Raw genomic sequence first — 24,634 nt, 5'->3', positions numbered from 1 at the left:
TTTGTTGAGGACTTTTGTCAAGAAAGGGGGTCATACTCGGGGCGCCTGGGTGGCGCAGTCGGTTAAGCGTCCGACTTCAGCCAGGTCACGATCTCGCGGTCCGTGAGTTCGAGCCCCACGTCAGGCTCTGGGCTGATGGCTCGGAGCCTGGAGCCTGTTTCTGATTCTGTGTCTCCCTCTCTCTCTGCCCCTCCCCCGTTCATGCTATGTCTCTCTCTGTCCCAAAAATAAATAAAAAACGTTGAAAAAAAAGAAAAAGAAAGGGGGTCATACTTTGTTAAATGTTTTTTCTACATATAGTGAAAGAATAAAAACCGTATGATCACTTCTCTTGTTGATGTATCATGTTGATTGATTTCTGAATATTGAACTACCCTTGCATCCCAGGAGTAAATCCCATTTGATTGTGATGTGTGTTTTGTTTTGTTTTGTTTTGTTTTTTGATGTATTGTTGGATTTGGTTTGCTAATACTTCATTGAGGATTTTTGCATCTGTGTTCACCAGAGAGATTGGCCTATAGTGTTCTCTCTCTCTCTCTCTTTTTTTTTTTTTTTTTTTTGTAGTGTCTTTATCTGATTTTGGTATTGGGGTAATGCTGACCTCATAGAATGAACTTGGAAGCTTTCCTTACTCTTTTGTTTTTTGGAATAGTTTGGGAATAGGGATTATCATTTCTTGAAATGTTTGGTAGAATTCATTCTGTGAAGCCATCTGGTCCTGGACTTTTGCTTTGGGAAATTTTTTGATTACTGATTCAATTTCCTTGCCGATAATTGGTCTGTTCAAATTTTTTGTTTCTTCTTGATTCAGTTTTGGGAGGTTACATGTTTCTAGGAATTTATCCATTTCTTCTGTCCAATATGTTAGCACTAATTTTTCACAATAATTTCTTACAATCCTTTGTAATTTTGTGATGTTATTTCTTCTCTTTATGATTTTGAGTTATCTTTTTTTCTTTTGAGTCTTGCTAAAGATTGATCCTTAATTTTTTTTTAATGTTTGTTTTTGAGAGAGACAAAGCATAAGTGGGGGAAGGGGCAGAGAGAGAGGGGGAGACACAGAATCCAAAGCAGTCTTCAGGCTCTGAGCTGTCAGCACAGAGCCTGATGTGGGGCTTGAACCCACCAACCATGGGATCATGACCTGAGCTGAAGTCAGACGCTTAACTGACTGAGCCACCCAGGTGCCCCAAGATTGATCTTTTAAAAGAACTAGCTCCTGGTTTCTTTGATATTTTTTGCTATTATTCTTAATACTCAAATATATTTTTTCTGCAGTTTTGTATTTTAATATAGTATCTTGGTTTTGTTTCAGAATACAATGTTATTCTCCAAAGATTAGGTTTTATTTAACTTACTCTCTGAACTTTTTTTCAAGTTGCTTTTTTTTTTACCCCCTGTTTGGTTTTTAGACTCTCATGTTTTAGAGCTTTTATTCAGATGTCTTGTCGCCCTTAGCTATTGGCATTTAAGAATGAGGAACTTGAAAGCTGACTGGAAATTGAGAAAGTAGGGGAGCCTTGTTAACTGCCATTTTTACTAAGATTCATCTGGCTTAGCTTCTTGTTGGGAGCTGCTGGTGTCCTCTTGGAATGTGTTATCCTTTAGGGACTGTCACCAGCTTAGTCTCCTCCCAGTGGGTGGAGCCTGGCTTGTCAGCATTAGGAATGCTGATTAAGAAAGAGAGCTGGAAGTCATGCTGTTCACTGTACATAGGCTGCTACTTTTTGAAACCGTCCTCCGACGGTCTTCCATCCTCTAGTCTGTAGAGCATTTCTTTTAGCCTTAGAGGATTTATTTAACCAGTTGCCTATTGATGGACGTGGACTTCTTAATACCTTTTTCACTACTGTAAATAAAGCAATCCTTATGTGCTTATGAAATAATCTTCTGTAAGTATTTCTATAGCATAGATTCCTAGAAGTAGAATTGCCCTGGGAAAGGAAATGGTGTATGTGTATTTTTTAAAATATTTTTTAAATTGTAAAATATGCATAAGATATAATTTACCATCTTAAAAATGTTTGTGGTATTAAATACATAAATATGTGCTACCATCACCATCATCCATCGTGAGAACTTTTCTTATAAAACTGAAACTCTGTACCCAATAAATCCCCATTCTCCTCTCCCCCAAGCCCTTGGCCACTACCATTCCGTTTTCTTTCTCTTTTGACTACTGTGCTCAAAGTACTTCATAAAAGTGGAATCATACAGTATTTGTCTTTCTGTGACTGGCTTATTTCCCTTAGCATAATGTCCTCATGGTTCATTCATGTAGCATATTGCAACAACGTCTTTCTTTTTAAAGATTGAAAAATACTCCATTGTACCTATATACCACATTTTGCTTAACTGTTCATCTCCTGGTGGACACTTGTATAGCTTCCATGTTTTAGCTATTATGAGTAATGCAGCTCTGAACACAGATGTACAAATACCTCTTTGAGACCCCCACTTTCAGTTCTTTTGGGTGTATACCCAGAAGTGGAATTGCCAGATTATAGGGTAGTTCTGGTTTTAATTTTTTGAGGAATTGCTAATCTGTTTTACACAATGGCTGTACCATTTTACATTCCTGCCAACAGTGCACAGGATTCTAATTTCTCCACATCCTTGACAACACTTGTTTTCTGTTTGTTTGTTTTTTTTCCCCATAGTAGTCTTCTTATTGGGTGTGAGATGGTAGCTCATTGTAGTTTTGATTTGCCTTTTCCTAATGATCAGTAATGGGAAACAACTTTTCATGTCCTTATTGACCATGTGTATATTTGTAGAAATGTCTATTCAAGTACTTTGTTTTTGAGCTGGGTTTTGTTTGAGTTTTAGGAGTTCTCTGTGTATTTTGGTTATTAATCCCTTATCAGATATGATTTGCAAATATTTTCTCTGATCTTGTGGTTTGTGTTTTAACTCTGCTAGTAGCTTTTGATGCACAGAATTTAAAAATTCTTATAATGTCCACTTTGTCTATTTTTTCTTTTGTTACCCATGCCTTTGTTCTATCCAAGAAATCATTGCCAAAACCAATGTCATGAAGCATTTGCCCTGTGTTTTCTTCTAAGACTTTCATTGTTTTATGTTTTGCATTTAGATCTTTGATCCAATTTGAATTAGTTTTTAAATATGATGTTAGGTAAAAGTTCAACTTTGTTCTTTTCCATGTGGATTTTCAGTTTTCCCAGCACCATTTGTTGACAAGACTGTTGAATCATGGCGTCAGTCTTGTAAAGAATCATTGACCATATACACAAGGGTTTATTTGGCTTCCCTGTTCTATTCCATTGTTCTGTATGTCTGTCTTTATGCTAGTACCACAGTGTTTGATGACGTTAGCTTTGTTATAAGTTTTGAAATCCAGAAGCGTAAGTCCTCCAGCATTGCCTCCTTTTTGAAGATTGTTTTGGCTATTTAGAATTCCTTGAAATTTCATTTTTTTAAATACTGAAATATTTAAAGTATTCTCCTTTCTGTAGATTCTGTAGTTATTTTTTGGGGATTAGGGTTACCATGGAGATTACATTTATCATCCTAAAGTTATAACACTAATTTGGGTTTATACTAGTTTAACTTAAATCACACACACACACACACACACACACACACACACACACACACACACACCTACCTTGCTCCTTTATGCTCTGTTCCCACTCCTTTTGGCTACTGATGTCACAGAATTACATCTTTGTACACTCTGTACCCAAAACAAAAATAATTCTTTTAAATGTGTTAGTCCCTTAAATTATGTAGAAAATAAGATTTGGAGTTAGAAGACAAAATTATATTTTTAATCCAATATTTTTTTCTTTAAATGCGTTACTCTTAAATCATGTAGAAAACAAGAAGTACAGCTATAAACCATTGTTAAAATAACACTAGCTTTTGTAATTGTGCATGTGTTTGCCTTTATCAAGATGTTTATTTCTCCACATAGCTTTGAGTTACTGTCTAGGGTGCTTTTATTTTACCTTGTAAGACTCTGTTGAGCATTTCTTGAAAGGCAGGTCTAGTGGTAATGAACTGCCTCAGCTTTTATTTTTCTGGGATGTCTTAATTTCTCTCTTACTTTTGAAAGGCAGTTTTGCCAGATACAGGATAGTTTTTCTTTCAGCACTTTGAATATATTTGCATACTGCTCTCTGTCCTCCAAAGTTTCTGATGGGAAATCTGCCAGTCTTCCTACCCTGGATCCCTTGTATGTGATGATTTAGCTTCTTTCCTGCTATCAAGATTTTCTGTTTTGAAAGTTGGATTATGTAGCATATCTCTTTGAGTTCCCCTTACTTAGAGTTCATTGACCTTCTTGGATGTTTATATTCATGTTTTTTCCTCAAATTTGGGAAGTATTCAGCTATTATTTCTCCAATTGCTCAACCCTCGTTCTCCCACTTCTAAGACTTTCATGATGCATGTTGATCTGTTGGTGTCCTACAGGTCTCTTAAGCTATGTTTTGTTTTCAGTTTTTTTTTCTTTCTGTTCCCCAGACTCAGTAATTTCTGTGTCCTATCTTTCAAGTTTTCTGAGTGTTCTGCCTATACAAATCAGCTTTTGAATCTCTCAAGTGAATTTTTTGTTATTGTACTTTTCAGTTCAAGAATTTCGTCTTTGTTTCTTTTTAGGTTTTTTTTTGGTCTTTATTCATATTTTCATTTTGTTTATGCATTTTGTCTTTCACCATCTCTTCCTTTAGGTCTTTGAATGTCTTTTTGATGCCTTTGTCTAGTATATTTGCCATCAGATCTTCAGGGACTGTTTCTATTGATTTGTTTTTCCCTTTGGGCTCTACTTTTCTGTTTCTTTGTATGCCTTGTAACTTTTTTAATTATCGAAAACTGGACATTTGAATCTAACGTACTAACTCTAGATAGCAAATTCTCCTCCTTCCTCGAGTTTTCTAATATGTTATTTTTCTTGGATTATTGTAGGCTGTGCTGAGGTCAGCCTTAGCTGTAAACTTAAGGTCTTCTCAGGTCTTCTTTTGGTGGTCGTGAGCAGTCATGTTTTAATTTTCTCCATAAATGCTGTTGTTTTTCAGTGTCCTAGTCTTTAGTGTCTGGCTCTTACGTGGGGGCGGGGGGAAGAATGGAGAAATGAAGGCGGGTGCGGGGCGGGGGGGGGGGGGTGGGGTGGGGGGGACAAAAATGAATGCTGGTCCTTTAAATCTCCTGGAAGTTCAGTCTGCTGGAGGGGCTTAAAGCAGTGAGAGGTGGTGCATGCAAGTGTGTCTACTTGCTTCCTTGTCTGCATCTCTGATCAGAAGCAGCAGTGTATCAGAGCTCAGCTCTCCAATATTTGGAGTACAGGGATCTTTTTGTTCACCCTGGTTCCTGTAAGCCATTCCAGGAATGCATGCACTGGGGGAATTTCGGGGTGGAGATGGGTAGCTGCTGCCTTGCTAAGAGCTTAAATTGACATAAATTAACCACAGTTCCCTTCCAAGCTTTCCCTGGTGGTTGTAAGCCTTCAGAAGATCCTAGAGTTCCAAAACCGTTATATCAGGCAGATTCTGCCAGTACAGTTGTTATCTAGGTGGGGAGACAGACAGATTGCTGGTGTTTCCATACTCTAGTCATTTTAGTAGAATCTTCCCCCAAGTGTATGTGTATTTTGAAATTTACTTGATATTGACAAGTGGTGCTTATATCCTGTCCATGACAGTATTAGGCATGTTTCATCTTTTTTTTTTTTTTTTTAATTGAATTATAGTTGACATGCAATGTTGCATTAGTTTCAGGTGTATAACCTTTTTTATTTAATCTTGTAGGCAAAAAATTGTTTTATTTGCATTTATTAGTAAGAAAGAAATTTATATTTTGTGAATTGCTACTTATTTTGACAAATGGCTTGAATTTGGTTGTAGTGCTCTATGTTTATTTTGAAGCTTAGTAAAATATGAAAGAGGAAACAAAGGAATTGTAAGTATGGTCACTCCAGGATTTTTATCTGTAATTTGATTTTTTCCTATTCAGGATGTTTTGCACAAGTTTTAAATGTGTTAATGTTTCAGCCTTATGATATTTTTATTGTAATGACCACATTTTAATTTTATATCTAGTTATATAATGTTTGTGTTAACCATTTGCAAAATATTTCATACCTTTAAGAGCATTCTGTCAAATATGATATAACAGCTCATGAGGTTGGTTATTTTGCAGATAAGGAAACTGAGGCTTTGAGAGCTTAAGAAACTTGCCCAAATGTTTAGTGCACTTTTTCAATAATTTAAGGAGTCTGAAGGTCAAGTTCTGGCCCTGCAACTGATTCACTTAGTTCTTACATCGTCCTTATTACTTGTAAAGTGAATTTTTTTTTTTGTATTAGCAGATAGTATACGAAAGGTAATTATATCACTCAATAGTAATATTATTATTTTTAAATCTAGAAATGAATACTGAAGCAGAACAGGAGCTTCTCCATCATGCCAGAAATGGCAATGCTAAAGAAGTTCGACAGTTATTAGAAACCATGGAAAAAAATCAAGTAATTGCTGACATTAATTGCAAAGGTAAGCTTTGAGTGAGTTTTTTTAGCTTTTTCTTGTGAGTATGCACAACTCTGTCATTTATTTAGCACTAATCTTTTTGGTCTTGCTAGAAATAAATTCCCAGATCTTTTTCTAGAAAGAGTCTTCATAAGAGTAGGTAAAAGAGTAGTTTTACCTAGTAGTGCCTCGTAGTTCTAAGTCCGAGAAATTGAGATCTCGTCTTAAGGTTTAGGGTCTCTGACAATTTTATCAGCTACAAGAGTGACCCTGAGCCTACAAGATGCACGCTATGATAGGGTATTATGGTTAAATCAATCAGTTTGAGTGTTCAGTGTATGCCCAGAGTCCTGTGAAGTACCTTGCAGGTGGTGTTAGGCAGGATCCCTGGCCTCATTGAGACTAGTGTAGAGGATTAATAGACTAGTCTACACTTCAAAATATGTACCAGAATATGGAACCCCAGGGTGTCATGGGATCCCATAGGAGAGGCCTGTAACTGGACCTAGAAGGATTAGCTTCTTAGAGGAAATGATTCTAAGGTGATCTATAAAGGGTGTGTAGAACTTAACCAGGTGAAAATAGAGAAGAAAAGTGTTCAAGGGAGAAGATACAGCATGTGCCAAGGTCCTGAGGTGAGAGGCAGTCCAGGTGGCAAGGGCCTGCAGGCAGGAAGGGTGAGGCAAGGTACATAGCAGCCAAATCCTAATGCACCTGTGGCAAGGTTGTATGTATTATGCTCAGGTGTGCAGAGAAATAAAATGTATCTTCTAAAATGGCTCTTATATTTCAACTAGCACCTTCTCCTTCTTGGAGTATGGAGGACTAAATAAATATTAATCTTTTGGTTTCTCGATCTTGTAGCTTTTTGATAAATGATTGGTCTTCCAGAGCCTCTCAACTCTCTTTGCCCTGTCTCCCCCAAGCTGGTGTTTAAAAATAAAGATGAGCCTTGTTGTGTGTGTCTATAGCCTTTGATTCCTCAGTGACCCTTGTCTTCCCAGTGCTCCTGAAGCATTTGTAGCTGACCCTTGGGACAAACTCAAACTCGTGTCTCTCCGTGTGTCATACAAGTAGTGAGTGCTCCGTGACTATTACTTTGTGGCCACCTTGCAGGTGGGTGCTGGGATAGGTGGTTGCTAGGATATCTTTCTCTGTCATCCCAGATGCCACTTGCCTGTTCTTGGTGTATCCTTGATTTATCTTGCTTTCTGGGCTCATGAACAGGAGCACCATGTCTCTTCATTTGTGCCTTTCTCACAGTCCTCTGTCCCCGATGCATATTTTATTCTGCTGGGTCACATTCTTCTGTCCTAGAGCAATAAACCTTATGTCTTCACCCATGTTGGGGAAGGATTATTATATTTGCAGCGGAGAGAAAACTATGATCTGAGTTGTCCAGAAAATAGTTGTTTTTGGTATGCTAAAGGAATTGTAAAAATCCTCCTGGTCCTTCAGCAAAGGCTAGTTCTTAATCTTTATCTTGGGATTCTATTTTGAATGCCAGAAACATTCCTGGCATTTGATAATCCTAATGACCCTTTATCTACCCTTTCCATCCTTACCTATGTATCCAGGCTACTTGGTGGAAAGTCATCTAATGGGAAATGTAAAACTGTGAAATAGATGTGAATGCTTCTTCAAAATTTCATCATTATTCCTGTCAGTCAGACTTTGTCTTAAGGGCAGTTTTAAAGGATTTATGTAGAAGATGACCTACCAGGTGATGTGCAGTTCACCAGTAGAAGTGAATGGGGGCCAGGGGACTGGATATGAGTAGTGTTTCCCCGTGGGGTAGCCTTGCACCAGGCATTTCTAGGATTTCTTTGCTATCTGATTTGTTTTTCCAAACCCTGAGACATTGAGAAAATGGTAAAATGTACTATAATTCTTTAAGAATTAAAGCTTAACAATCAACATAGAGATGTTATTGGTTGGAAGGAATTACCGATGTCAAGTTGAAAGTGACAGAAGGAAACAATGGCCTGCAGTTGAAGGTTAAGGCCAATATTTCTAGGATAGGGGGAAAAAGGATCTAATCTGTTTTCCTTATAGCTGTTGTTGTGTGTTTACGGTCCTGTCTATTGCTAATGGTGAGACTTTCTTGCAAAAATTAATGTTTATATGCACAGTATACTTTATGTAAATTCTGAGTGGTGTTATTGGTGGGTGAACTGGGGAGCCCCTGGCTCTGGGATCTCAACACAGTCCATCCCAAAAGGTGTCACGGAATTCAAGGACAGATACGTAACACAGCAGATGAGCTACAAAAGCGGGGAAAGTTTATTAAAGCAAAAAAGACAGTCTGGAGATGTGAGAGTGGTGAGCTAGAGGGCGGGAGGGCTGGGAGGGAGGTGCCTGCCCTGGGGGCTGGGTTTCTATCTGTCATTGACAGTTGTTAACTAGGAGGTGGAACATTCGGTACTCAGGCGAGGATTCTAATTAGAAGCAGAGTTTTGCGCCTTTTCTTCTGTATTTGGTCTTAGGTTTCTGGTCAGGGCTCCTGCCTCCTTGGGTCTGTGTGGTTTGACCCGGAGTCTTGTGGAGTGCTGCCAGAACAGGCCTCTGACTTTCCTGATAGCTGCCCATGACTTCTCTCAGCTGGCCTACAGGTATCCTGTTAGAGTAGGCACTTAGCTAGGTTCTAACAGTGTTCTGAGATATAAGTTCTGGAAGCAAAGTTGTAACCGAGGCCCAAGGGTGCCAGAGCCCGTGGCTCTGTGGGGTTCAGGCGCTCACTTCTGACAAAATCCAAAGAGGGAGACGAGTGGTGGTAAAACAAGAAAGGGATTTGTTTCCAGGAGGCCAACACCAGGAGACAGGCTAGTGTCTTTGGCTATCTCCAAAGTGCTGAAAATACTTCTAGGTTTGAATGAGGAAAATGTGGAACAAAGGGTGGTGGGTGCGTGCCGGTGGGCAGTAAAGAATAAAGGTCAGGTGGGATTGTCTTGGGATCAGTCCTGCATTGCATGGGCATGTCTGGGCAGTGCCCCCTTGCTCGAGGGGCTGGTTTTGGTACCCGTTCCAGGATGCTTTGCCTGCTGGGTCTTCTGCCTGAGTTACAAGATAAGCTGGTGAGAAGAACGTAATCGGTTAAGTGCAAAGTGAGGTCAAAACAGGGTCTTTCGAAATAAAAACATATGTTGTCCACGTCTACACGTGATTCTGTAGTGGTGTCCTGTCGCTTTGCTGGAAATTCTGAATGTGAAGTTATGTGAATGTTACCATAGTATCTGCTGGTGTTTCCCAGTGTTTCAGCATTCTATGTAGGGTACAGTCCTTTGTAAATACTCCTCAATTTGACATTTCTTATTTGTTGAACAAAATTTTTTGGATATCCGTGGTAAGTAGTAAAAAGATACTCTTGGGACACCTAGATGGCTCAGTCAGTTAAACCTCCGACATCAGCTCAGGTCATGATCTCACGGTTCGTGGGTTCGAGCCCCGCGTTGGTTCTGGAGCCTGCTTCAGATTCTGTGTCTCCCTCTCTCTTTTCCTCCCCTGCTTGCAGTCTGTCTCTCTCTCTTTCAAAAATGAAGATTAAAAAAATTAAAAAAAAAAAGATACTCTTTACTGCTAACTTTACTACTACTCTTTACTACTTTTTACTAATAAAGAATGAAGTATTTTAAGAATCATGTAGGATTTTGGAAATTCTGATTTCTTGGAAACCTCAGATGTGAGGAGACCAGTTCAGTTCATGTTAGCTGTTAGGTGTTCGCTGGGGCTGAAAGCAATGTGAATGGCAACACACAGATATAATTAACATTTAGGGGGTGGAATCGGTAGGGCACCCTGAATGTGGGTGTGAAAAGGAGAAAGGGGGCAAGAGTGTTGCTTGTTTATGATCTGAGAAACAAGGTGAATAATGGCAATTCATTGTGAAAACACACGTGGGAAGGGGTAGAGATAATTTCAGTGACTGTGTAAAGTCGACTCTTGAAGAATGCAGGGTGAAAGGGCACCAACCCCCTGCACAGTAAAAAAAAAAAAAAAAAAAAAAAAAAAAAAAAAAAAAAAAATCCACGTAGAACTTTTTTTGACTTCCACCCCCACCCCCCCCCGCAACTTAACTGCTAATAGCCTGCTGTTGACCAGGAAGAAGCCCTGCTGGTAACTCGGTTTACACATATGTTATGTGTTGTGTGTGTGATGTGCTGTATTTTTATAAAAAAGTAAGCTGGAGAAAAATGTTAAAATCATGAGGAAAATACATTTAAAGTGTTTTGTCAACTAAACTCCATGTGTGCGTGGACCCACACAGTTCAAAGCCAGTGTTGTCAAGGGTCAACTGTGTACCTATAACAGGGTAAGTTCAGCTTTGTGCTTTTTTTTTTTTAAATTTCTTTAAATGTTTATTTTTGAGAAAGACACACAGAGCATGAGTGGGGGAGGGGCAGAGGGAAAGGGACGTAGAATCCGAAGCAGGCTCTAGGCTCCAAGCTGTCAGCATAGAGCCCGACGGGGGGTTTGAACCAATGAAGTGCGAGATCATGACTGAGCTAAAGTTGGATGCTTAACCGACTGAGCCACCCAGGCACCCCTCAGTTTTGTGCCTTTTGAGCACAAAGTATTTTGCATCATCCAAATGGAGGTGTCTCGTAAAGAGATGGAATATGGATTTTGAAGTCCGTACCACAGAAAAAATGAAAGCAGTGGAAGAGGGCCAGGAGATGCCGTTATTGGAGATACCAATAATGAAGGACTAATTGGACAGTGGAGCTTCCAAAGGATCCTTAAAGAAGTGTCGGGGCAACGAGAAACCCTACAGAGTGCAGGGCTGTGGCAGCCGGGAAGGCCTGTGGGCCATACTATCCGATGCTATATGCAGTGACCCGGTGTTGTGATAGCTAAAAAGTGTCCCTGTGACTTGGTGATAGCATTTGTGGATCAAAACTGGAGGACCATTTGAATGACAAGGTGGGAGATGACCCTAGTCTGCCATGGGTAGTGGGGGCTGACAGGAGTAAATGGGGTGGAAAAAGTAAGTGAAGGCAGAGCAGGGAAGGAAGAGTGAGGAGCACGGTAGCTGGTAGGGAGGATGCCATCAGAGGGCTTTTGTTGCTCTTGATTGTAAGAAGAGACCCAAGTGTTTACTTCCTCCTTACTCATAAGTGAGGAGGGAGAGGCGGAAGATAAAGGAGAAAAGTGCCTCAGAAGCAGAAAGGGGTGGAGTCCAGGGCACAAGGTCTGGGTTAGTCTAGGCCTACGGGGGGAAGGATGGAAGAACGCCTGTAGATGGGGGTACGGTGGTACATTTGGCTCCAGGAAGCCCAGGGAATTCCATGAAAACTTTACCCCTCATTGTGAAGCTAAGAGACGGAGGCCCTTTGCTAAGGGGAGTTATTTGGGGAAGAGGCTTGAGAACAGTCGTGACTTGAAGTCGCTGCTGTGGACTGTAGGAGAGCCCCTTGAAGAGGGTATTCTAAAAAGGATTTCCAGGCAGTGTCTAGAGGCTCGCGGAAGTAGGAGATCCGGAGTTTAAGGTGCTCCCACTGTTTAGCAACCTGGTGTGATTCTAGGAAAATCAAGCCAGTGTACTGATCAGGCTTTGGGGTTTTTGTAGGCTACTGCGACAGGATTATTGAGGGGACTGGCAAAGAAGTTAAAGTAAGGGATCAAAATGCTGGATTTGTTAAAGGAAGTAAAGATGGAGGTGTTTACATACATGAGAAGTAATCAAAGGATGAAGGGCTGATTCAGCTGAACAAGTCTGGGAGTACACCTGTGGGAATAAGCTGGAAAGTGGGAGTTGATTAGCTCAGAAATGACAGTGATACCCAGGCCCTGACCCTGGCCCTGGGGGTTAACATCAAGCAGAGGCAAAGTTTGTGGGGAAATGAGGGAGCTGAGAAACAGAGGAGCCGGCATACTGAACAACTAGTAGACACCCCTAGGACAGTGGCAGGGTTTGCATGGGGAGAAGGACTGTCCCCCAGAGTTACTTGGTGAGGGGCGAGCCAGTGGGAGGCTGGTAGATGACAGCAGAGAAGGTTTTCAGGCTTAATGGTAGAAGTCTCACAAGAGGAGTTGTAACATGAGTGGAGTCCTTGACTACAGACAGCGTTGGCTTCTGTCGTGGGAGGACCAGTGAGTGTGGGAATTGGGGGAGGGGAGACTCCACCTGAGGGGTAAAGGAGAGTCCTTGTCATCAGGAAAAGGACATCAGGTTTCACTTAAGGACAGAAGGTAAACATTCCACAAAACAGTCCGTGGCTGTAGGATTCATTGACCGAAATTACAGGTTCCAGAGGGTACACATTTTAGGGGACATCATTGTAGGAGTTTGGGTAAGTGGCACACAAACACAGGACACTGTTGGTGGCAGCAGTCCCTCAGGGAGCTGTCCGAGGCTTGTTCCGGGTACACTGAGGCTGGTGCCTGGGGTTTCTATTGGCTCAAAACCTGAAGTCCAGGAAGCAAGGGCAGCCATTAAACCTTCAGCCCCTCCAGAGGAGTGCCCCACAGGCGACAGCATACTCCTGGGCTTTGGTAGACCCTCCCGAGTGCTGGGCTTTGGAATTTGATAGGCTATATTCCCTTAAGCCTGAGTGGAAATTTTGGTAACCTTTTGGAGCTATTGCTGCTCTAAGCTACAGTGCCCCCCGCCTTTTCTTCCTGAATTGAATTGTATTGTTTTTGTCGCACTCCCTTCTTCTGTACCTCTCCTCATCAGGGATCCGACATTTCATTGCTCTTAATTTTGGTTCTTGTTATTTAGTAGAACTCTACCACTCTGGTAACCCATATCCTCATTACTTGAGATTTTATCTGGAGTCAGGACTCCATTTTATGTCACTATCTACAGAGTTAACAATTTTCCAAATGCTACAGAAAAGATTCTTTATCAATTCCGTATTTCCATTCACCCTCCTGACAAGGCACAGGCTTTCAAAGAGAGGTGCTTTTTATGAAATGCTGTGCCAAGAGAACCACATCTTTGTTAAATGATGGTAAGATGGTTAGAGACTCAGAACCTTGGAGCCAACTAGAGATTATCTACTTTGAATGTCACCCCCATCGTGTCTCTCCCCACCCTTTTAAGAATGAGGACATTGAGTTAGTGAGTTAGGAAGGTGGCACCAGAATCTGGGGCTTGTGGGTTCTAATCTATTACACTTGTTATGCTTCTGACTACGTCCTGTCTCGTCCCTCGTTTATCAGCAGTGCAATATGAAGGGGAGATTGGCCAATGTATGGAAGTACCTTGGTAAAGAGAAATTTTAGTATAAAATTACCTAAATAACATCTAAAAATGCCTTCTATTTTTCCACTTTTAGGAAGAAGTAAGTCTAATTTGGGGTGGACACCTCTTCATCTGGCATGCTATTTTGGACATAGACAAGTGGTCCAGGATCTGTTAAAGGTATGTATATGGCTCTAATTTTTTTTTTTTTTTTTTTTTTGAGAGTGACCACATGCACAAGTGGGGGAGGAGCAGAGGAAGAGGGGGAGAGAGAATCCTAAGCAGGCTTCATGCTCACTGCAGAGCCTGATGCACGGCTCCATCCCACAATCTGAGATCATGACCTGAGCTGAAATCGAGAGTCAGACACTTAACCAACTTAGCCACCCAGGTGCCCCTATGGCTCTAATTTTTAAATGAATAAAATAAATATTGCTGTTACAGAAATTATGAAAGTCTTAGAAAAGCCAACTAACCATAGTGGCTTATTTAAAGCAATAGCTCATCACTAACACACTTAATTGTTCTTTGCTAAGTACATGAATTAGGTTAGCCTGATGATTAAAATTCTGTTTTCTTAGTCATTTGATTTTTCTGTTACTGACTTTTTAAAATTGCAAAAATGGTTGTACGAATTTGAAGATACTATTATTGTTTTTTAATATAACAGTTAAAAAATAACCAAAGCACATCTTAAATGATTAAAAAATGTCAGAATCTCTTAATGAGCACCATATGATTTAAGACCTCACAATTTTCAATTCTATGATTTTTTTCACATATTGGTATTTCTGAAATTGTGTCTTCAAATTTAATTAGTAAACTGTACATTTAAATAGTGGTATCTTTTTCTTCCTGAGAACTTACTAAATTGGTGGAGAAAATGTGGTATTTTCTTTAATATTTATTTATTTTGAGAGAGCATGCATGAGCAGGAGAGGGGAAGAGAGAGAGGGAGAGAGAGAGAGTATCCTAAGCTGGCTCCATGCACGGAGCCTGACGAGGGGCTCGATCTCATAAATGTGAGATCACGACATGAGCTGAAATCAAGAGACAGATGCCTAATCCACTGAGCCACTCAGGTGCCCCCAAAATGTCGTGTTTCATTCAGACAGTTCTTTTTTAATATTTGGGTTTCTAAAGTAGAGTGAAAGTCTATAGATTTTTAAAGAAAAGTAAACTTTTTATTCTTCTACCTATCATGTAGACTTTTACCTTTCAGGAAGCTTTATTGTTTTACTGTGAATTAAATTGAATTTTAGTGGTGACAACCAATCAATATTAATTATTTTAATTTTGAAGTATTTAATATATTTTGGGGGCTACTGGCTGGCTCAGCATGCAACTCTTGATCTCAAGTTTATAAGTTTGTCCACGTTGGGTGTAGAGATTACTTAAAAGTCTTTGAAAAAGAAATATTTAATATTTCTTGACACGTGGAAGATATCTAACATTTTCACGTTTGTTCAGGCTGGTGCAGAAGTGAATGTATTGAATGACATGGGAGACACGCCACTTCATCGAGCTGCCTTTACAGGACGAAAGGTGAGAACATTCCATGTTCAGTGTTTGCAAGTGGAATATTTGGAGGGGCAGTCGCCTATGTTTTTTATGGCTCTGAATAGCAACTGAGAAAAGCCACAACAGATACATAAACCAGCACTTTGGGTCACAAGGTCACAAGCTCTTAGAATGAAAAGTGAGGTCAGGTTACTTCCACTCTGGCCTCCTGACAGGGACTCCTTCTGTCCCCACTCGTGTCCTTTGGGATGGGGAACTCCTGATTGTTCCTTTTTTAAAAAAAAAAACGCTTCATTGAGGTATAATTTTATGGTGCATGAAACTCACCTACTGTAAGCGCGCATTTCAGTGATTCTTGGTACCTTTACACAGTTGTCCGGCCATCCCCACAGTCCAGTTTTAGAACATTTCCATCAGCTCAGAAAGTTTCCTCATGCCTGTTTGTGTTCATTCCCTGCTGCTCTCCCATGCCTCAGGCTACCGCCGATTGGCTTTCTATCTTTAGGATGTTGGTCTTTTCTAGAAATTTCTTATAGATGAAATCATACAAGCTTTGTGTCTGACTTCTTTAATTTAGCATGATATTACTGAAGTTTATCAATGCTGTAGCATTCATGTATCAGTAATTTCTTCCTTTTTATGGCAGAAGAACATACCATTTTATGGCTATGCCACATTCTTTAATCTTTTAACTGTTTACTGACAGGACTCTCTTCCTATTGTATTGCCTTGGCACCCTTGTGGAAATGAATTGATCATAAATGTGAGGTTTATTTCTAGACTTTCTATTCTGTTTCTTTGATCTATGTCTATCATTACATCAGTACTACACCACCTTTATTGCAGTAGCTTTATAATTAAATTTTGATATTGGGTAGTCTGAGTTTTCCAACAGTGACTTACATTATTTTGGCTATTTTCAGTCAAAAGTTTGTTTTTCCATATAAATTTTAGGGTCATATTCTACAAAAACACCTGTTGGAAACTTGAGGTTGTCTTGTCTAGAATCTCAGGCCCATTTGGGAAGAATGGCCACTTTAACAATATTGAGTCTTTCAATCCATGAATGTGAAATGCCTGTCCCTTTATTTAGATCCTTAATTTCTCTTGGCAGTGTTTTGAAATTTTCAATGTACAGATCTTATTCTCCTGTTAAATTGTTTTCTAGACATTGTATTCTTTTTGATGCTATTTTCAATGGAATTTTTCTTTTAATTTCCTTTTCTGATTCCTTGTTGCAACTATATAGAAAGACAAGTTGATTTTTTTGTTGTTGATCTGTGTCCTGTGTACTTGCTGAGCTCATTTATTCTAGTAGATTTTTTATAAATTCCATAGCATTGTCTACACTGGATCTTATCTGCAAATAAAGACAAATGTACTTCTTCCTTTCCAGCTGGATACTTTCCCCCACCACAACCTCTACCCTTTACTTTGCTAGATCCTAGTATACTATTGAATAAATATGTTGAGAGCAGAAATCCTTGTTTTTTGATCCTGGGGGAATAGCATCTAGTCTTTTACCAGTAAGTATGGTGTTTGTAAGTTTTTCCTAGCTATTTATTAGGTTGAGGAAGTGTTACTCTATTCCTGGTTCTTGAAAGTTTTTATCATGAATATATGTCAAATGCTATTCATCTGTCTTTTGAGATGATCATGTGACTTTTTCATTAGTCTATTGTGGCATATTACATTAATTGATTTGGGGATATTAAACATTCCTGTGTAAATCTTACTTCATATTGGACAATAATTGTTCTTGTGTGTTACTGGATTCTGTTTGCTAATACTTTCAGGATTTTTTTGGGTCTGTATTCATGACAGATCCTGCTCTATAGTACTGTTTTCTTGAAATGTGTTTATTTGGCTTTGGTAACAGGGTAATACTGGCCTTATAGAAGGGAAATGGAACATGTTCTTTTCTCCTGTTTTCTGAAATAGTTTGTGAAGGATTGGCTTTACTACTTCTTTAAATATTTGATAGAATTCACCAGGTAAGCCATCTGTGCTTGGACTTTCTGTGTGGGAAGATTTTAAATTATTGAAACAACTTAATTACTTTATGTAGATCTGTTCCAATTTTCTTTTTCTTACTGAATCCGTTTTCGTTATTTTGTCTTTCTGGGTATTTTTCCATTTCACCTAAATTGTCTAATTAGCTGGCATAAAGTTGTTAATAATATTCTCCCATTGTTTTCATATCTGTTGGATTGGTAATGATAGCCCTTATTTCATTTGTGTTTGCTAATTTGTGGATTTTTCCACTGGTTAATTTGGCTAAAGATTTGTCAATTTTCTTTAAAAAAATTTTTTTTTTAAAATATTTATTTTTGAGCGAGTGAGACAGAGCATGAGCAGAGGTGGGTAGAGAGAAAGGGAGACACAGAATCTGAAGCAGGCTCCAGGTTCTGAGCTGTCAGCACAGAGCCTGACGCGGGGCTCGAACCCATGAGCTGTGAGATCATGACCTGAGCCAAAGTCAGATGCTCAACCGACTGAGCCACTGAGGTGTCCCACTTTGTTCTTTTCTAGTACAGGCACTTAAAGCTATAAATTTTCATTTTAGCTGATACAATACATTTTGACATGTTTTTGTTTATTTTAAGATACTTTATAATTTTTTTATGATTTCTTCTTTGCCCATAGATTTAGAACTATGTCTGCCACATATTTGTAATTTTCCAGATTTCTCCCATCACTGATTTCTAATTTAATTTCTCTTATAATCATATAACATACTTTGAATTATTTATTGAAGAATATAACATTCTTTTAAAAGGTATCAGGAATTAATCTGTGATACAACATCTGTCCTGGAGAATGTTCCTTCAGTGCTTGAAAAGAATGTATACTCTGTTGTTTTGGGGGTGGAGTATTCAATAAATGTCCATTGGGTTAGTTAGTAAGGTTGTTCAAATTTTTATCCTTAACTGATTTTGTGTGTTTATCAAGTATTGAGAGTGTGGTATTGAAGTCTAGCTATAGTTCTGTCAGTTTTTGCTTCATGACTTGGGACTCTGTTAGGTCCATATCCAAAATGGGGTTATATGGAATATATGGCATGTATCTTCCTCACATATTGACTTTTTTTATCATTACAAAATGCCTTTGCCTTCAGTAGTATTTCCTGTCCTAAAGTTTATTTTGTTTTATGTTAATACAGCTATTCTAGCTATCTCATGGTTACTGGTTGCATTGTATATCTTTTCCACTCCTTTCATTTTCTACTTCTCTGTATCTTTGAATATAATGTTTCTTGTAGACAGCATACAACTGTGTGAGTTTTTCTTTAGTAGACACACTGTTACATTAGTTTCAGGTGTACAACTTAGCGATTTGACAGGCTTATTGTATATTTTGCTCCGTTCACTGCAAGTGTAGCCACCATCTGTCCCATTACATCACTATTACAATATCGTTGACTATATTCCTTATCCTCTGCTTTTTATTTCAATGACTTACTCATTCCGTAACTGGAGGCCTGTATCTCCCTCTCCCTTTCACCCATTTTACCCACCCCCTTCCCGCCTCCCCTCTGGCAGCCATCAGTTCTCTGTATTTATAATTCTGATGCTGATTTTTGTTCATTCATTTTTTAAGACTCCATTTATGAGTATTTGTCTTTCTCAGTCTGATTTATTTCACTTAGCATAATACCCTCCAGCCCCAACGATGTTGTCTCGGATGGCATGATCATATCCTTTTTATGGCTGTGTACTGTGTGTGTGTGTGTTATATCTTCCTTATCCATTCTTCTATTGATGGGCACTTAGGCTGCTTCCATGTCTTGACTGTTGTAAATAATGCTGCAGTAAACACAAGGGTGCATCTTTTCAAGTTAATGTTTTCATTTTCCCTGGGTAAATACCCAATAGTGGAATTATTGGATCATATGGTATTGCCATTTTTAATTTTTTGAGAAATCTCCATAGTGTTTTTCCACAGTGGCTATACCAATTTACATTTCCACCAACCGTGCATGGAGGTTCCTTTTTTCCACATCCTTGTCAACACTTGTTTCTTGTCTTTTTTATAGCCAATCTGACAGGTATGAGGTGATTATCTCATTGTGGTTTTGATTTGCATTTCCCTGATGATGAGTGATTGAGCATCTTTTTATGTGTCTGTTGGCCACCTGTTCAGTTGTGTGTTTTTATCCAGTCTGGCAATTTCTGCCTTTTGATTTAGTGTTCGGTCTATTCACATTTAATTAATAACAGTTTTGGATTTCCATCTTCAATATTGTATTTGTTTTCTATGTCTCAGGTTTTTTGTTCTTTTGTTCTTCCTTTACTGCCTTTTGTGTTACAGAGGTATTTAGTGTAAAATTTTAATTTCTCTGGATATTAAACTTTTTGAATGTATTTAAATAGCTTCACACTCTTTATCTGCTAAATTTAACATAGCCAACTGAAACTCAGTTTCTATAATCAACATTTTTCTCATTAAAGGTAACTTGATTCTTTGTCTCACAAGTTTTTATTGAAAATTGGACAGTTTTTAAAAGCTTGGTGTTTTTTTTGTTTGTTTTTTAAGTTTGAGAGAGACAGAGTGAGCAGGGGAGTGTCAAAGAGAGAGAGGGAGAGAGAGAAAGAGAATCCCAAGCAGGCTCTGCATTGTCATTAGTGTGGAGTCTGACCAGGGCTTGAATACATGAACCATGAGATCATGACCTGAGCTGAAACCAAGAGTCAGATGCTTAACTGACTGAGCTGTCCAGGTGCCCCCAAAATTGGACATTTTTTATAATGTGTTTTAGCAGCTCTGATCTGACTTGTCTCCCTTCAGGTTATTTTTTTCTTTTTTTATTAACTTGTCTGGTCTTCATTTGTGAAATCTGGAATATGCCTGGCCTGATATCTCTGCTCTTTTTTTAAAAATGTTTTAATGTTTTAGCATTGTTTCTGTTTGGGACTGAATGTGTCCCCCTAAAATTCATATGTTGAAATCCTGTCCCCACAATGTGGTGGTATTAGGAGATATGGAGGTGGGTGTGGGATAGGAATGGCCTGTGGCTTCAAAGCTAATGATGCCTGATGATCTTGCCTGGCGTTCTAGTTCCTGTTGAGTTGCCTCTCAGTTTGTTGTTTGTCTTAACTGAATATCCAGCACCATGAAATGATTTCGTTTTGTTCATTTTTATACTCATTTTTCAGGATGACCATTCTCTGATCTTTTCATACTTCCGTAGCCAAAAATTGCTTTCCCCTTTATCCTGATTTTTTTTTTTTTTTATTATTTGAATGATCTGGTAAATTAACTATGGTGGAGGGCTTATTTGATTACTGACCATAGTTTAATATCCCTAAAGGTTATTTTAAAATACTAGGAGGATTTGTGAGTGTGTATCACAAGTTAATGAGTTTATTATTTGTTTCACATTTTCTATGTGTGAAACGACATAAATCTAATGACTAGCTTTAATTTTTGCATAAATTACCATGAATGAGCCCTGTAAGTATGTGATTAATAAGCATGTTTTAATTAGTACATTTTACACCATTACAGTCTATTTGTTCATATGTTGATCCTTGTGAACCAGGTATGGAGTCTTGCTAAAGCTGAGAAAAATGTAACATTTACAGTAAAAAAATATAGTGGGTAAATTGCTATACTCTATGGGATTTCAAAAATGAGCTGCAAATAGTTTAATTTGCCTGATTCATGCGTGAACTTCTTGCTCTTGATAGCCCTGCACCAGTTGTTTCTTCTGTGTAAGAATGTTGTTTGTTATCTGATTCCCATGGCTCAAGTCTACCCATTCTTGAAAGTGCAGTTCAGGTGCTGTCTGCATAAATTCTTTCCTGACTTACTGCAGCTGGAAGAAAGGTATGCTTTTTCCAGATTTCCTAAATATTTACATCACCTTCTTTTATCTTCTACTTGGTAGTTACTGCTGTGTATGTTTTTATTACTAGAGTGCATTAATCTTGCTTTCAAGGAGTTAATACATTTCAATTTTTGTATCATTGAGCACAGCACATGTCTTTCTGTCCATCTTACCCACATAAGATCAGTTCATTTATCTGTACTTGGTTCTTCTTTACATATTTGTCCATTTCTACTGTATTCTTGAACTTCGAACATGAGATTGTGCTAAGTTGGGCCTTTGATTCAAATATTAGCATATATATCATCTCTTATATTAGAAAATTTAGCTGATGCTAAGTGGGTACATCACATAGGAAACTTTAAAATGTATGTGCTTAATATTTGAGTATGATTGAATTTTGCAAAAAGTTTAATTTTCTAATTAAACTTTCATGTGCTCATGAAAGGAATCCAATTATCTTGTTTTGATGTGATCCTTTGCCATGAATATAATTTAAAATATGATAGATTCTGTGATTTAATAAATACAAAGAGTTGAAAAGGGATTTCATTTGTTATTAAAGTACTTTACATTCTTGTCTGTTTGAATATATAAAATCTCCCAAAATTTTGTGAGGCTTTTCTTGGTAATTAGTGAACTCCGGTGTTTTTGTTTTGTTTTAATTTTTTTTTAATGTTTATTTTTGAGAGAGTGAAAGAGAGTGTGAGCAGGGGAGGGGCAGAGAGAGAGGGAGACACAGAACCTGAAGCAGGCTCCAGGCTCTGAGCTGTCAGCACAGAGCCCGAGGTGGGGCTGGAACTCACTCCAGGATCTGTGAGATCATGCCCTGAGCTGAAGTCAGCCGCTTAACCAACTGAGCCACCCAGGCGCCCCCTGCTGGTGTTTTATAATAAAAATTAATATACCAGAATTTTAAGATGTATTTAGTATTCCTTTATTTTTTAAATGCAGTTAGAATTCTGAAATTTTTATATCTGTATGATCAGTACAAAATAGGGATACAATCAATATAGTAAATAATGGGATTGTGGTACTGAATTTTGTGTTGGCTACTATTTTCCAGCAGATCTGAGAATACATTTAATATACATGCTTCCTGGGGCGCATGGGTGGTTCTGTGGGTTAAGCATCTGACTTCGGCTCAGGTCATGATCTTGAGGCTCGTGAATTCAAACTCTGTGTCGGGCTCCGTGCTGACAGCTCAGAGCCTGGAGCTGGCTTCAGATTTTGTGTCTCCATCTCTCTGTCTCTCTCTTTCTCAAAAATAAATATCAAAAAAAGATTTTTTAAAAATATGTGCTTCCTATGTTCTGTGTCTCAGGAACTATATATCTGTCATCGCCTGGCATATAGAAGATACATATAATCCTGGGGTTTATATAAGCTTATCTGTCTTGTTCTTCAAGATCCCATCTCTCACGAGTATGTATTAAATGCCTACTGTATATCAGGCATTGCACAGATGACTTGATATGTATCGTCTCATTTAATAGAGAATGACAACTCTGAACTATAGGCATAAATATTGCTATTTCTTACAGGTTGGGCTTCCCGGAAAGCCTGCTGAGCTGCAGCAGGTCAATGGGAGTGCTGTGGGATCACACTGTAGCAGGGAAGGAAGGAAGCAGGAGTGGGCAGAGGCTGAAGTCAATCTGTGATGTACTCTTAAGGGACGCCTCAGCCAATGATGGGGAGCTCTGCAGAAGAGATGACCCATCAGAACTGTCCCACTTGGAGGTGAGGGAACACAATACCGGTGATGGTCAGTCAGTGGATACAGGCTGCCTTGGGAAGGGACAGGACCTTGTACAAGGCAGCCCTCTTCAGCTGAGACGGTCCCTGAAATGACTAAAGGTAACAGCTGTGTCTTGGTCACTCCTAGCATCTAGGGAAGTAAGTCCCTTGTTCCTCAGGGTGAGTCTGGGTGGTGCAGCACAGCTTGGACCACAGCTCACCTTTTATTTTGCTCAGATTCACTTCTACATACGCTTTGGGGAGCAGCCTCTTCAGGGTCCCAGTGGGCAGGAGGAAGGACGATAGTGGGGCAGACTATAGCCCTTGTTGGCTGTAGTTGGCCTTTGGGCCACAACTGAATCATTTTCTCCCTCCTGTGCTGTCCATTCTAGATACAGCCTCCCCTTGGCTTGCACGTCTGCTCTTCGTGGGTTACCCAGTACTGTGACTCAGGCCCTCATCACTGGAGGTCTGCAAAGGTCATGCCCTTCATAAGCTTGTGGTTGCTACACTCATTCATTTACTGTCAAAACTGGACTAGGGAATACCAAGAGACACCTGTGTCTATCATCTGCATGCCAGACATACTCCTCCATTTCCCCACTGTGTACAGTCCTCCTTTTCTTCTGACATTCGAGTTCATCTTTACCTCTAACTCTTCTTACCTCTGGACCTTTGATAGAGGAGCCACTTGTTCAGGCAGCCTCTCTGATCTCTTGGCCTTGGATCAGAGCATTATCCTCAGGTGTGGACTGTGCTGCCCAGAACCGGAAGAAACCAATCAGACATTGTACTTCTCCATTTTGAGAAGTGCAAGATGGAATAATTTGTTCTTTACTTAGGAGACAGTGTCCTGGCATCACCCAGACCACTGAACGCCTAAAAACTTACTGACATCACATAGTCCCTGAATTCTCCCCAAGATTTATTTCCCACTCCCTAGAGCATCATGTCTTACCAAGGCTTTCAACATTCTAGCCTCTTCTTGTTCATTTGGTTCTATTAACATATCATTGATAAAGTGGACCCAGTGTGATATTCTGCGGGATGACCAAATGGCTCTGGGGCAAAACTGTACGTGTGTCCTGTTGTCTATGGGTATGCAAACCGGTTTTGATCTTTTTTCCTAATAGGGAAAGAAAAGACTACATTTGTCAGATGAGTTGCTGCGTACCATGTCCTTAAGTAGTATTAACTTGCTCCAGCAAACACAGTATGTCTGGCAGAGTGGCTACGATCGGGGCTATTTGAGTTTATGCAAGTCCTCTGCAATCCTCCACATTCCTCTGGTTTTTGCAGTGTTAGACTGGTGAATTAAATGGAAATATGGTAGGGACTGTCACCCCCGCCATTTGAGGTTTTTGAGGGTGGCACTAATTTCTCCCATTTCTCCCCATATGGGATATTAGTTTTGATTTATCTTGGCCAAGAGATGGGGGAGGGCAATTTTAGAGCCTTCCATTGGCTCTTACACTATAGACCAAGGGAGCCATGTGACACTTTGCCAACAACTGAGTGTGTGTGTTCCAATTATGTGTTCACAGACTCGGGGAGTGACTATTAGATGTCATTGTGGACCCAGTGTATGCACTGCGAGCCAGACCTGGGCCAAGGTTTCATTTATCATCTCACTCTCGCATATGCCCCCTTACTAAGGAGACAGATGACACTTTGGGTCTCTTGGCGTCAGTGTCAGCTTGGATCTTATACCTAACAATTCCTGAAATGTCTGGATATTCCCTTTTTCCCAGTGTAGTTACTTGAATAAAAGGTCATTTGTCCCCTTGGGAATAGTCTAGGAAATTCGTAGCTGTGTAGGTTTGGTTTGGTGTTGCAAAATCTTTCCTTCTGGAATTAGGTCTCTCCTTTAATAGT

General features: G+C 39.4%; 1 protein-coding gene across 4 annotated transcripts in view; it reads left to right on the top strand.

Annotated features, from left to right (window-relative positions):
• OSBPL1A (oxysterol binding protein like 1A) overlaps positions 1 to 24,634 on the top strand; it is a 243,168-nt gene that overhangs the window by 12,174 nt on the left and 206,360 nt on the right. For 2 of the 4 annotated variants that reach the window (XM_042909435.1, XM_042909430.1), the window contains exons 2-4: positions 6,387 to 6,509; positions 13,766 to 13,851; positions 15,142 to 15,216. In XM_042909435.1, the coding sequence (XP_042765369.1) occupies positions 6,389 to 6,509; positions 13,766 to 13,851; positions 15,142 to 15,216 (282 nt within the window). In that variant the 5' untranslated portion in view covers positions 6,387 to 6,388. Of the gene's footprint in view, positions 1 to 5,899; positions 5,920 to 6,386; positions 6,510 to 13,765; positions 13,852 to 15,141; positions 15,217 to 22,566; positions 22,763 to 24,634 lie in introns of those variants that run through there. The other 2 variants (XM_042909431.1, XM_042909432.1) reach the window with 2 other exon arrangements.

This window comes from Panthera leo, chromosome D3 (genome assembly GCF_018350215.1).
Source record: "Panthera leo isolate Ple1 chromosome D3, P.leo_Ple1_pat1.1, whole genome shotgun sequence".
Classification (NCBI taxonomy): Eukaryota; Metazoa; Chordata; class Mammalia; order Carnivora; family Felidae; genus Panthera; species Panthera leo.
This window is presented reverse-complemented; position numbering and strand designations above follow the sequence as displayed.